General features: G+C 39.6%; 1 protein-coding gene across 1 annotated transcript; it reads right to left on the minus strand.

Moving 5' to 3' along the window:
• Positions 1 to 237: 237 nt before the first annotated feature.
• Positions 238 to 11,829, minus strand: LOC137991896 (uncharacterized). Its single transcript, XM_068836924.1, has 2 exons — positions 11,702 to 11,829; positions 238 to 4,580 (listed from the first exon to the last, which is right to left on the minus strand). The coding sequence occupies exons 1-2, from the start codon at positions 11,763 to 11,765 to the stop codon at positions 238 to 240; spliced, it is 4,407 nt and encodes a 1,468-aa protein (XP_068693025.1). The 5' UTR covers positions 11,766 to 11,829.
• Between the last annotated feature and the right edge of the window lie 2,310 nt (positions 11,830 to 14,139).

Consider the following 14,139-nt stretch of genomic DNA (forward strand, 5'->3'; position numbering starts at 1 on the left):
TTCAGATAAATCAATTAATTGATTAGTTTTAGCCCTCTTTCTGCTTAGGAAGTTACGTTCCATGCCAATAGAAACAGTTTTCTCAATTTTCACGGAAAACTGCCGTCTAGAAAGTAACCCTTAAAGTTCTGAATAGAAGACCACATAGTCCTACTTCGTGACTAGATGCACCACAAATGAAATCTTATAATATCACATCACGATCGAGTCAAACAAACTAGCGATCAAAGTGTAATTTTACCTTCGGTGAATGATCTGTTCAGCAACGAGCAGGAGAGGTCTTTGCTCTTGGTCTGTGTACCACGGATAGCAACAGAACTTCCGGCAAAAAGATCTAAAATGCTCGATTAGAAAAAGCGCACACCTCGCCAGCTGAGAGAGAACGGCAAATGTTACCAACATGGACACTAACACTGGGACAAATGCCAAGGCGCACACCTCAAACCATTCTAGAGCTTTCAGACTGGATTTGCTCGGCCCGTCACTTGTGATACCAAATGACAGCAGGGTTGCTTTTACCAGGTTAATGATAGCAATTAAAGATATGGCTACAAGCGACAAAGTTTCAGCTTTATTTGCCACGGGATATCGATAGGGACTCTTCCAAATATGATGGATTGTTATCAACAAGCATACTGCGGCCTGGAAAACCATGCGTAACATAAGATTTGTGATGAACGCTTCACAAGCGAGGAGAATGAACCTTCGACCGATCAACACGCTCTCCCAGTAAAGTGTGCCGTTGTCATTATCATTTGGTTGACGAAAAGGACCATGGAGTATGTCCAAAACTTCTCTGTTGACTACATGCTGCTCAGCAGGATCCTGGCGTCTCCTTTGCAGTATTTCTTTGACCAGCCAATACAAAAGAAATGGCAGTGGAATTATACAAGCAGCGAGGAACTCAACTGCTGTAACAGAAGATCTGTATAGCATGGAAGATCCACAGTAGAGGACGACGATTAAAGGAACCAGGAAAAATGCAATGTAAGCAAGGAGAAGATACTGCCACCATTGCATGCATGGGATATTTGCATCGATAAAAAGCCTTCTTCCAGATCCGATAGAGACACAGTGCACTAGCCTGAAAGACGTCTCTGCAAGCCTCTCGTACCCAAGTAACAACACTTCCATGACAACGGCCATATAACAGATGAGGGACGGCTTTCCCCTGCCCATTAAGACGTTGAAAACAGAATGCACAATATAAATGACCAAAACGTCAGTTATAGTAAAAAATACTGTAGACGAAAGGAGAGCCTGTTTTGTCGTTGCGGTGAGTCCTGCAAATGGACAGCCAAGGTCTTGATTGATCGACTGGACATTAAAATTATAAGCAGAAATTACAAAGTGGATAAAAGGAATCTTTCCAATAATTTCTTCTATAGGGACCACCATCACAGTCTCGGCTGCTTGATAAAAATAAAACGTTATTTTTAAATAGCCAGTATCGGAATGTTCAGCACCACCAATGCCGTCTACTTCTTCTGCAGAGGGATTATTTCCTCTTTTCTTAAACCACAACATTTGGTTTGTCAGGATGTGCAGTATCGGAGGCTTTTGCAAAAGATAAAGAGCAAATATTATCGTTAACAATATGGTCACAACCCACACAGAATAGTCGTTGCATTTTGTCAACTTGCGACAGTTACTTGAGAAAAGAGTCTCAGTAAACCCCTTTGCACAATGTCCACAGAGAGTACCGTTCCTGTTTCCTTGGCAACTGTTATAACCTGTTGAAACAGTTGAAGGACAGTAATGTTCAGGACAGGCGATAAATTGTAGCTCCTGGGGACGGCTAGATGTTGAATAACCCCAGAAATTTGGTTTCGCAGCAATATTACTTTCAATGCAGGTGGCTCCGAAGGGACATGTATGGCACTCAGGAGTGGAGGTCACGGCTAAGCCTTCTGAAACCCCTGTTTGAAGGCTGTAATACCCAGGAGAGCAGGGTTTACAAGAATACTTCAAAACTGTAGTGTTCAATATGCAAATGCTGTTGTTTTGCTCTGTGTAAACAAAGTGCGTGCTATTTTCTAATAAAAGCCTCTGTCCTTCGCTACACTGTATCTTCGATCTTTCATCCATATCAAAAAATCCCCCATTAGAGATATCAACAGCTGGAACAGTGCTCCTGCTAAATTTCAGTGACATCATTGATGTGTTTTCAAGTCTTAAAGGACCTCCGCTTCCAGAATACAGGAAGCTACCTGCATTATACAAGGGGCCGGTTGAAACTGTCATATTTTCCTTTGTCCTCAAAAACGAGCAGTCTACGAAATCTACGCGGCCTGTTCCAAATGCAGAATAGACGTGTCCAGTACGATGAATGCCAAAGTTGTCGCGAAAATTACATCGCCTAAACGTGGTGTTACCATTGCTGATATAGACAGCTCCAACTTGAATTCCTAAGTTTTCCACAAAAGTCGTATCCTCAAACAGTATATGACTGTTGTAATGCCATGAGGGGTGTGTACCTCGCGAGTTCACACACCCAAAATTACGCGCTTTGTCTGGATTTAATAAAACAGAGATGGCGCCAGCTGCTGTCTCGTAGAAGTAACCCGTTTTGTTATTTGTCCATGTTCGTCGGTAAGCGACGACACAATTACGAAAGAGCGAGCGTCTTATTATCACATGTTTCAGCCCTTCAAATAAAAGAGCAAAGTAACTGGGTGGTCTGTGGTGGAATTCATTATTGTCAATTTCGATGACCGCCTTTGAGAAATTGACATGTTGGAGTGGTGGGATCATTAAGCGAATAGCATAACTACCGCTAGTTTCGTTCCACGTCACTGTTCCGTTGCTCGTGGTAAACCTGGTGTTTCTAATAGCTACATAGACTGATGTTGGACCTAATAAAGTTACCATCGTGTCATAGATATTATTAACAAAAGAACAATTATCGATGGAAATATCAATTGGAAAAGAGCCGTTTTTCGGAGGTGGTGACAATATTTCCAATCCATATCTAAAAGAGATGAGTGTAACGTTGAAAAGATTAATGCGATATTTGGGACTTATGTGCAGTCCTACCCTTTTATTTACTTTACTCTCCAGGAAACTGTCCGAAACTGTTACCATCCCTGCGTTTCCATTTCCGGCCCCTATTTCGACAATCCTCCCTTTCTTTGGGTTCAACGCATCTTCCTTGAAAACACATTTTGAAATTGTTACATTACTTTGGCCTCCGGTAGTAATTACACGAAAAGCTCCGGCGCCTCTTGTTTGGGTTTTCTTCGTAAACTTGGACTCCTCTAGTGTCACAATTCCACCATCTAGTAAAACATCTACATCAATGCATTTTGTTTTGTAACGATATCCTCTCCACTGTTTAATAGTTACATTCCTGACGCCAAAATATAACCTGTGCGGACCCCACTGTCTACGTGGTGAATATCCAGGCGTTCTTCCAATTGATATTGCGCATCCAATCCTGGCTGTACATTCGCTGAATGTAACATTGGCGAGGTCGATTGTTAGAAATCCATGTTTGCTATTGGCATAAAGCGATCCGCCGGCGCCAGCTTTATTGTTCTTGAAATAAGAGTTTACAATCCTTAAAGATCCATCGATTTTTGCAGTGATAGACAAGCAAGAGCCGGATGTTTTATTCGAAACAGATTGGTTGTAAAACAACGAACCTTGAATGATTATAGCTGCCCTTTTGGACTGAACCACAATGCACTGCACGACTGGGTTGTCATGGCAAGTTATGGAGATGAACTTTGCTTTTGTTTCTCTAGAACGTGAGAAATATAAACTTTGCACACTTTGTTTTCCTTTCCCATGGAATTTTCCATTCTGATATAACCTGACATCTTTGTATGTCTCGTCTGTAACCGCTGTCGAAACGTTAACACTTATGAAGGGACCTTTACTGCCAGAACTGATAACCTTAGTGCAAGAAATGTACAAGTATATTGGACACAATTCACCATCTGCAACCGATGTGATCTTCATGACTCCTCCCTCAGATCGGCGTTGGCCATATAGGCCATTTTTTTCAAGCATTGCATTTTTGATGTTGAGACTAACAGAAACACTTTTCCTTTCAGTTTTATTGAGAAGGAGAACGTTGATGCATTGAGAGTTATTGTAAAAAGTTGAATTGCTCTGAATGTCAAGCTGGAAAGACGTAATGTTGTGTAGTGCAATAACCAAGGCACTTAAAGCATCATGGAAAGAACAGTTGTGGATTAGGACGTGTTGACAGTCGTCACAACTGATTGGCGTTTGTTGAAAATCGATTCCTGACAGCTCTAACCTGAATGTCTTCTCCTCATCATTTGTCTTTTGAAAATGTAATCCTTCAGGGCAAAAAACGTGTGGAGTGGAGTATAAACCCTCAATAGTCAAACTTTTGTTGATATAAATACCTCGATGATCAATGGGAATATTGCGATCGGCTTTACAGCCATATGGGCATTCCTTGGTCCCACGTCCATCCAGATAAATGTACCCGCCATAGTCCACGTGATGAACGGCAAGGGCAATGGACTTACAAGGGAGACTTTGACTGCCACAAGTTTTACAGTCATTTCCATGAAGAGACACAAATACTTTCGCCAGTTTGGAACCTGAAATTGTTAATGAGAGAAAAAATGTGTATTGGTATGCGAAGAGGAAGGACCATTGTATGAAACATACAATTTTCTCAAAGCAGGTTTACCGTTTCAGAGTAGGAAAGTCACTTAAATGTTGTTCAACGCCTTTTTTAGAACAAAAGTACTAAAAGAGGTACTATGACGAAATTCGCTTCTCTCTTATCTAATCTATTTTGACGTGTTTACGAGCAGTCTGCACGAGAAGAAAAGTGCTGTTTACTTTTTGAAAATATCTCTTTTCGTTAAGGAGATATTCAAATTTTTAAAGTATGCAAATTAGCTAAGTGACGACGTCATACACTCAACAACTTTTTATTCAAATATATGAAGAAAGAGACACCTAATTATTATCAGAAATGATTGATTCGTTGTAGAAAGATTTTGTTAGATTTGTTACACAATATGAGATTTGCAATTATGTTACCATGGCAACATACGGTGTCCCAGACCTCGGCCAGATTCTGCTCAAGGATCAAAAGGGACCTTAAGCACGCGCGTTTTTGAGACGCGGACGGCAACCGGAAGTGACCTGTTTTCCCTTTCAATTTGTCTTCACTCGACCACATTTATAGTGCTAAGTATCTTCTCTCCATTAGAGATGATTAGTATAAAAATCTAGGAGATACCACTGTCCTGGCACGCGAAATGTTCTCTTCCGGTTGCCGTCCGCGTCTCAAAAACGCGCGTGCCTAAGCTCCCTAAAGACAAATTAACGACCAAATGACCTAGCAACAACGTCACCAATGAGGGTTTTTGACGTCTTGTAAGATCTTCATCGGGAAAATTACTTTGAAATTACGTTAAGCTTGAGAAAAATTTTAACAAACTCTGAATTCATAGTTCCTTTACTAGTTTTTTTTTTTTTTGTAATTTTTAAAGGAATTTTGCGATTTACGCTCGGATGCGTTTTCAGGCCTATTGTGTAAAACTCATCCTCGGAGACCCAGGCGCAGTTAGGGACGGACCATTAGAAAAGTGATGGCGGGGATGGGGAAAAAACAAAAAAAAAAATCATGCAAGGGAAAATGCCAAGAAAAAAAAATCATGCAAAGAAGAAGGTAAAGAAAAAAAAATTCATGCAGAAGGAAGGTCCAATTGTGACTTTTATTTACAGTGCACTGATTTCAGAAAACTTTTGACAGGCGATTTGCGAAGTTCGTTGTAAATAAATTTCATAAGTTTGCTTCGAACTTGGGAATTTCAATACGTAACTGTCAATCAAAGGGCAAACTTTGAAAGTGTTAAAAAGGGTTGACAGCCCTACACGACTCCCTTGTACGTGGTTTGGTTTCTGTTGCCTTTGTCATAATTTTGCTCTCATGATCAGTACATATTTTGAATGGAAGCCTCTTTTAGGCGGCTCCTGTAGTATTCATTTAGCAATGGTTTTTGCCCTATGAGGCTTTTCATTTCAATTTCTATACTGCTGTGTGATACCTTTTCTTCCAAGAAAATAGTTGGTCTCGAAAGTAATGTTTTTAGTTTCTTGGAGTTGATTTTCTCAGCAGTAATGTGCATGTGACCCTATGGCGTCTCGCTTTTGCGCCAATTTAATCTTAGCAGATCGTTATGCTCTTTGGAGGCGTTGTTTTTTTTAAATTCTTTCACTCGTTCTTCTGACTTCTTCAGCGTGTTTTAGTTTGTGGCCATGGTCAGCAGCTGTCCTCCTTGAACCTCTGGAGTTAATTCGTTCTCGTCGATGCTCTATTGATATTTGATGTCGATGTCTTTAGGTCGCTTCTTTGTCGAGGCATTAAGATAACCCGACTCTAGATGGAAGTTCTCTGACATATTATTTGGTCAGGCACGCGGTTTCAATCCTATCATGTGGATCTCATCAGTTGCCGATAGCTTGATTCAAGGTGAAGAGCTTTGTCTCTCATTGTTTCTCATGTATATATATCATTCTCACATTCACTCAAAATAAAATTTGTAATAAATAAATATTAGAATTTGGTATCTTTGTAAATATTCTACAAAAATTATTTATTTATTATTTTTTTTTTTTGCCCACAATAAAAATTAGAGGATGGGTCTTATCGCCTTGAATAATGATTCTATAATAAAATGAAAAAGAGCATTTACATGTAGTAGTATTGTTAAAACTTTACAGAGGGGCTGTGTTGGTGAATGGAGTATGGCATCATTATGATGGGCTGTGGGAGAGGAATTCCAGAGGGCAGGGACTGAAAAAATGTACAGGGAAGCCGTCCACTCCGAGTGGCTTCCTCCTCTCTCGCTGTGCGAACATTTTCGAAAAGATTTTGCATTAAAAAGTGACCTGTATCCTTTGATCTGTTGTGAGTGTAAAATAATTTATAAATCACAAAACATAGATAATGAATCAAGATTTCACTGTTAAAAAAGAGCAATATTTGTCTAAAAAAAAAATTCGTTCAGGGGGTTTTACCTGGAAAAAATATTCCTGCACCTGAACTTGTTTTTTTTTTTCCGAAATTTTCCCAGTTTTTCCCTTCTTCATAAAAAAAGGCGACACAGATCACAATTGCTTTTTGACTTTCTTCCTTTCAAGATACGCAGGGCCGTAGCCAGTATGAGGCAAACCGAGGCACTTGCCTTGGTCATTGTTTCGTGAAATTTTAAAATAAAGCGTGATTCCAGTGTTGTCTTTAATATATAATATGCATCGTAAACACTTAAAATACTTCCGAAGATACTTTAACCACGGACATTGCCTCAGTCATATTTTTTTTCTGGCTACGGCCCTGACACGTTGGCAGTCTCGCAACCTGACCTTTAGCAACAAGCAAGGCCAAAGTCCCAGTTCAAAGGCACACGACCAGAGAGGTTGAAGTTTGTTAGGCATTCGTCTCAACCATGACGTCTGCGTTTGGCTCCCGCGACACGCGCTCGCGGTTGAGGAAATCAGAAACCAGAAACCAAACAGGCAAAACCGAAAACTGCGTTAGATACCAGATCCGGAAAACCGCTTGTATTTTGGCCGAAAACCGAAAAGCAAATGCTAAAATGAGGAAAAACACGAAGCCGAAAAACCGAAAAACCGAAAAACCGCACTAAACAATGGCGCCCACCTCTTGTTGGCGTAAAGTATCTGCCACTTTACATGGCTTTGTTCAGGAAAGACCATTGTTGCGATCCTCCATATTGATCTCATTAGTTGTTGGTATTGGTTCTCTGTACTTTAGCTGCTAGTGCAACTCGTACATGTGTGACAATGTTGGACATTCTGAGGTTAGATTTCATTTGTTAGTTAGGAAGACACTATAATAAGACAGTTTAATTTCTTTATACAGCATATGTACTCGGCCTTAGCCGAGTCAAAAAGAAACCAGCAGAATGAAAAAATAAGAGACTGAATTATTATAATCATGAGAAAGTAACTTTAAACTTAAAATACAGAAAATGCAGTCTAAACTTGATATTTGGAATTCTAGAGCTTTGACACTATATGGCAAGGTATTAATTGCAAAATCCCTAGGTTTGTCGTCTTTGATATATTCAGCATCTATAGTTAACGTTCCTACAGATATTCCTGCTAATGTAACAAGTAGACTCTTTAAATTTCTTTGGAAAAATAAAAGAGATAAAATTAAACGGGATGCTATGTATCAAGAATATGACAAAGGCGGCTTGCGAATGATAGATGTTGATGTAATGTTCAAGTCATTAAGGTTAGCATGGATACCCAGGCTGTTACAAAATACTAAAAGCAATTGGAAAACTGTTCCTGAGCATTTCTTTCGAAAATGTGGTAGTCTTCGCTTTCTGTTAAGGTGTAACTACCATACTAAATACTTAAAAGGCCTACCAAAATTTTATAAGGACGCTCTTTCTTTCTTCTCCGAACTTAAATCTCTTTATAATTAAAATTATAGCAAAGAAAATCTCCTGTTTAACAACCAGGATATTCTAATAGATGGTAAACCTTTTTTTCTTAAGGAGTGGTTTTCGAAAGGTGTTGTTTCAGTTAATAATCTGTTTCATGAATCAGCTCAGGCCGCTACCTTACCTTTCAAGAATTTCTTTCGAAGTATAATTGTAACTCAAATTTTCTGGAATATTATCAAGTTTTAAGCGCAATACCAAGCTTTATGTCTAAAAAAGTGGGAGAGATGGATAACATGAGCGTGGAGGGTTTTGTCCAAGGGGCCCCATCTTTTATGCTAGATCAGAACATGGTGTTAAATTTAGAGAAATTAAAATGTCGAGATTTTTATCGGCTCTTGAACTTTAAACGACACCAGTCAACTCCAGCTGGCTTACAGCGTTGGAGTAAAATACTTCCAATTGACAGTGCTTCATGGGGAGAATGTTTTAAGATGTCATATAAAACATGTAAGGAAACTAAGTTAAGAGAATTTAAATTTAAACTTCTTCACCGAATTGTAGTGACCAAAAAGGAATTGAAAAGATTTGGAATTAAAAGTGAAAGTGACTGCTTGTATTGCGGTGGATCAGATTCCATAGACCACACTTTTCTTGACTGCCAATTTACCTCGTCTTTTACACGTTAAGTAGTGGGGTGGTTTAATGCCACAAACAATACCAGTTTCAATCCAGAACCTAAGGAAATAGTGTTTGGCTTGTTTAAGCAATGCCTTGCTGGAAATGAGGCTGTGAGAAAGTTAAACTATACTTTTTTATACATGATGTGTTACATTTATTCAAACAAGCTAAAAGAGAGCTCGATTATTTTATCTGAATTTGTTTATAAGATTAATTTTAAATACAAGGTTGAGAAATTTACATGATTTAATTTACTTTATTCGCCCTCTTTGATTGATCACTCAGTTCTCGTGCATGTCAGATCATTATTTGTATTATTTGTATTTCTTTTCTTTTCTTTTTTTATATATATGTATCTTGTGCAATGTAAAATTCTTTTATGTTAAATAAATTACAAAAAAAAATAATAATAAAAATAGGCATGCTAAAACATCTCTTTTAAAAAAGTTGTAAAATTTAAAAAAAATAAATAAATAAATAAAAAAAATCACCCACAGTACTGCGTTTTCATTTGGTTACCCATAAAAGCATTCCTGGTTTAAACGGATCTTTCGAACAATTCAGTGGCACTTTTTTACGAAACCTTTTTGTCCCGTCTGTTCTTTTTGTTCGAAATCCAACTCGAAAATACAGCTCCAAAAACCAACTCGAAAATTCAACTCGAAAATCCAACTCGAGATCCAACTCGAAATACCAACCCGGTAAACGGGCAACCTCTACCAAAGTATTATTTCATAAAGATGACAGGCGAAAGTGATTCTAGCAAAAGGAATTCAAAAACGATGGCGCGAAAAAAATATTCAGGTTATAACAAATTACCTGAGTTTTTCCATGACCACGCTAACATGAAGAAAGTCGTTATCAAAATTTCTTTATACGCCATTGCCGGTGACTAATGTTTGGCCCACATGATTAATACTGATCTCATCTTCGTGAAAGATTTCTGTGATTATGACTGGCCAATACAAAATGCTTCGAACCAAATCAACACTAGAAATAAAAGTTGGTTGGGAAGCGAAACGCGATTCTGTTTGTTTTATTAAGTTCGGGAATTTGAACGATGCAATCTTCAAAAGTTCAAATGCCCGGAAGGGGAGCGGCGGGGAGATGTTGAAGTATCGAGTTGATCGTAGCATTATTTGATACTAACTTTGAAAAAGTCATTTATATTGTTAGGCCTTGTTTTCACTGGCTTACGCTAGTGAAAACGAACGTCGACATAACCATTAAATAACAACCACGGCATCCGCCAATTTGTTCAAATGCTCAAACGCGGAAAATCTGGAACGAGTGCTTTAATTGGTCAGACGTAGCAAATTTCCTTGTGCTTATGCTGCGTTTCGTTTTCGACGCCAGAGGAGGAACTCGATAGTGTCTTTCGATCTCGATACTTGACATCCAACGTAAGTGGTAAGTTACACTTTTTACAACTCGAAATTGAGTAAACAGTTTTTATTCTTAATTTATCAATAGCTGACACTTTCACAATGAGCTGGTGCCGTCTATTTCGTAAATATAGTTATTGAGTTACGTGCGTTTTTTGTCCTTTTCGATCGTCTCTTTGCAATCAGCCCCCAAGTTACACTCTTCTTTCCCGGCCCAGGCTGAATATTCTTATTTTTCTGCCGATTTTAGACTGAAAATATTCTTGTATTATTCTTGAATTATAGCTTATGACATTTCCGTTTTAGAATTTATTGGGGTGTCAATTACAAGTGTTTGGTATCTAGATCTGTTTTCGCTAGGTTTTGTCATTTAAAAAGAAAGAATTTGTCATAAAACCTTTTAGCGGTTTAGTTAATGTCTTTTTTTTTTTGCTGAATACTGTACGTATGTATTACATGTACCGTTCATCGAACTGCCATTAGCGTTGAACATTTTGCTATAGCTAACGCAGGTTGTTTCGTTTTGTTGGCTAGTTGCGCCGTTCAGAGAAAGGAATAATTTTATACGGTTAAATTAAAAACAAAATTGGATTGTATTACAAAAGTGTATCTTTATCAAGTATGACAAAGCATTAAGTTTTGAGACAGGCAGGAATGTGGGTTTTTCTTGAGCTTCAAGCTGCCGTGCCTTTTTTTAATCATGTGCCAAGTTATTGCAAACAGTAAAACGATAAAACACTGCTCAGGCGGGGAGGTACTTCGACTGAATTAACAAACAGAACGGAAAGAGCGTCTTCCGTTTATTTGACCAGAACCACAAAGGGAACGAAAGTAAATAGCCCTAGCTAATCAATGTTTTTACGTAGCTTACTATCATAACTCTACACATCGAGGAGTAATTTCATCCGGTAAGCAGTGGTGTGATCCCAATAAATCAAAAATCAAGGTTTCAAATAAACCAGAATCATTTCGGCGTTGAACGCAAGCGCTTAAAGAATTTGTGGTGAGGTGGAAAAATTATAATCAAGTAGTTGAGACCTAAAGACTTTTTGAAACGTTATAGGTTTTATAGTGACAATGTGCCGGAATCTCTGTCCAGAAATCGTACTGTAGAAATATCTACCAAAATATTGTTTCGTAGAGATAAAAGGCGCAAATGATTCTAGCTATAAGAATACAAAAGCAATGGCGCAAGAAAATATTTAGGTTTTGACAAATTACCTGAGTTTTTGCTGGGCGACGCTAGAATGAAGAGAGTCGCTATCAAAATTTCTTTATATGCCATTGAACAGATTAATGTTTGCGCACATGATTGATATCCTCCCCTTAAAAGGCCGCTGTGATTAAGGCTGGCTAATCCAAACTGCTTCGAACTAAAGCACCACAACAAATGAAAGTTGATTGGAAAGCGAAAAGCAAATCCGCTTTTTTTAATTACAACATCCGTATTCAATTTTGAATAAGGACAATTTTTTCGCAGGGCTGGAGGAGGAGACGGTGGGAAGCGTGCAGAGAGAGAGGAATGGGAGTTTAGAAGGACAATATATTCAATACAATTTTTCCCCCGCGTTACTGACTTGTCCGTGTTGAATATATTTTACGAGTTCTGCAGGGACAATCTTCAGCCAATTGAAAACTGTTGTCACTAAATCTCTTGTTTCCCTGTGACTTGACTTCCATTTTATAGACCCTGGTAAGAGTATTTCTCTGTCCTTGTGTGGACCCATTTCTCTTAACTTCTTGGTTGAAAGATTAATTGAAATTCAACGACAGTTTTTCTCTCTTTGCATCCGTGACATTACTACATTAAATAGCCTATTTACACTGCAATGATCATTTTTGTGAACTAGAAAAGGGCTAAGACTTGTACTCTTCTCCAGTTGCTGCCCAACTGGAGACTTGTACTCTTCTCCAGTTGCTGCCCAACTGGAGACTTGTACTCTTCTCCAGTTGCTGCCCAACTGGAGACCTGTACTCTTCTCCAGTTGCTGCCCAACTGGAGACTTGTACTCTTCTCCAGTTGCTGCCCAACTGGAGACCTGTACTCTTCTCCAGTTGCTGCCCAACTGGAGACTTGTACTCTTCTCCAGTTGCTGCCCAACTGGAGACCTGTACTCTTCTCCAGTTGCTGCCCAACTGGAGACCTGTACTCTTCTCCAGTTGCTGCCCAACTGGAGACTTGTACCCTTCTCCAGCTGCGGCCCAACTGGGGACTTGTACTCTTCTCCAGTTGCTGCCTAGCTGGAGACTTGTACTCTTCACCAGTTGCTGCTCAACTGGAGACTTGTACTCTCCTCCAGTTGCTGCCCAACTGGAGACTTGTACTCTCCTCCAGTTGCTGCTCAACTGGAGACTTGTACTCTCCTCCAGTTGCTGCCCAACTGGAGACTTGTACTCTCCTCCAGTTGCTGCCCAACTGGAGATTTGTACTCTCCTCCAGTTGCTGCTCAACTGGAGACTTGTACTCTTCTCCAGTTGCTGCCCAACTGGAGACTTGTACTCTCCTCCAGTTGCTGCCCAACTGGAGACTTGTACCCTTCTCCAGCTGCTGCCCAACTGGGGACTTGTACTCTTCTCCAGTTGCTGCCCAACTGGAGACTTGTACTCTTCTCTAGTTGCTGCCCAACTGGAGACTTGTACCCTTCTCCAGCTGCTGCCCAACTGGAGACTTGTACTCTTCTCCAGTTGCTGCTCAACTGGAGACTTGTACTCTTCTCCAGTTGCTGCTCAACTGGAGACTTGTTCTCTCCTCCAGTTGCTGCCCGACTGGAGACTTGTACTCTTTTCCAGTTGCTGCCCAACTGGAGACTTGTGCATAACAACAGTCTCCTTACCTCTGTCTGGGTGATTAATATACACTTAAGTGAAAATCCGAAAGGCGCACAGATGAATAATGCTAATTGTTATATACCTAGACTTTCACTCAACAAAACGAGCACTGTGATTGGCTGATTCTTGGAGACGTGCCCCTGATCAAATTCAAATGTATCCCGACCTGGATACAATTCCGCAGTTGTCGCCCGCTCCGGATGTTTTGCTGCGATTGTTGTATAGGAAAAGGCTAAGTATATAACAAAGCACTTAATGCCTAATCCTTCCGGAAATTAGTTAGTTTTTTTTATCCCGAAAGCCCTGATCAGGACTCCGGAGCGGGCAGCAACTGGGGAATTGTATCCAGGTCGGGATACATTTGAGTTTGATCAGGGGCACGTGTCCAAGAATCAACCAATTACAATGCTCGTTTTGTTGAGTGAAAGTCTAGGTATATAACAATTAGCTTTATTCATCTGTGTGGCTCTCGGATTTTACTTAAGTGTATATTAATCACCCAGACAGAGGTAAGGAGACTGTTGTTATGCACAAGTCTCCAGTTGGGCAGCAACTGGAGAAGAATACAAGTCTCCAGTTGGGCAGCAACTGGAGACCTTGTTTGCTGAAGGACTGAACAAAAAAAAAAGTGACAGTCAAAGAGAATAAAGAAAAAGAGAGAGCCTGCATGAATGTTCTGTTTAATCAAGAATTGGTCATTGGAATATGTTCAATTTTACTTATTGATTTTGCCTTACAGACAGCTGGAGTGACCATTCACATATGAAGCTGTTAAAGCCGCTAATCCGGCCATATCACGTGCATGAGATATTAGACCACAAAACCAGGGA

The sequence above is a fragment of the Montipora foliosa genome, chromosome 2 (genome assembly GCF_036669935.1).
Source record: "Montipora foliosa isolate CH-2021 chromosome 2, ASM3666993v2, whole genome shotgun sequence".
Classification (NCBI taxonomy): domain Eukaryota; kingdom Metazoa; phylum Cnidaria; class Anthozoa; order Scleractinia; family Acroporidae; genus Montipora; species Montipora foliosa.

Coding starts and splice junctions, on each gene's coding strand:
- LOC137991896 (XM_068836924.1), bottom strand. CDS start 11,765: ATGGCATATAAAGAAATTTTGATAGCGACTCTCTTCATTCTAGCGTCG. Junction 4,581..11,701: donor GTCGCCCAGCAAAAACTCAG/GTAATTTGTCAA, acceptor TAACAATTTCAG/GTTCCAAACTGGCGAAAGTA.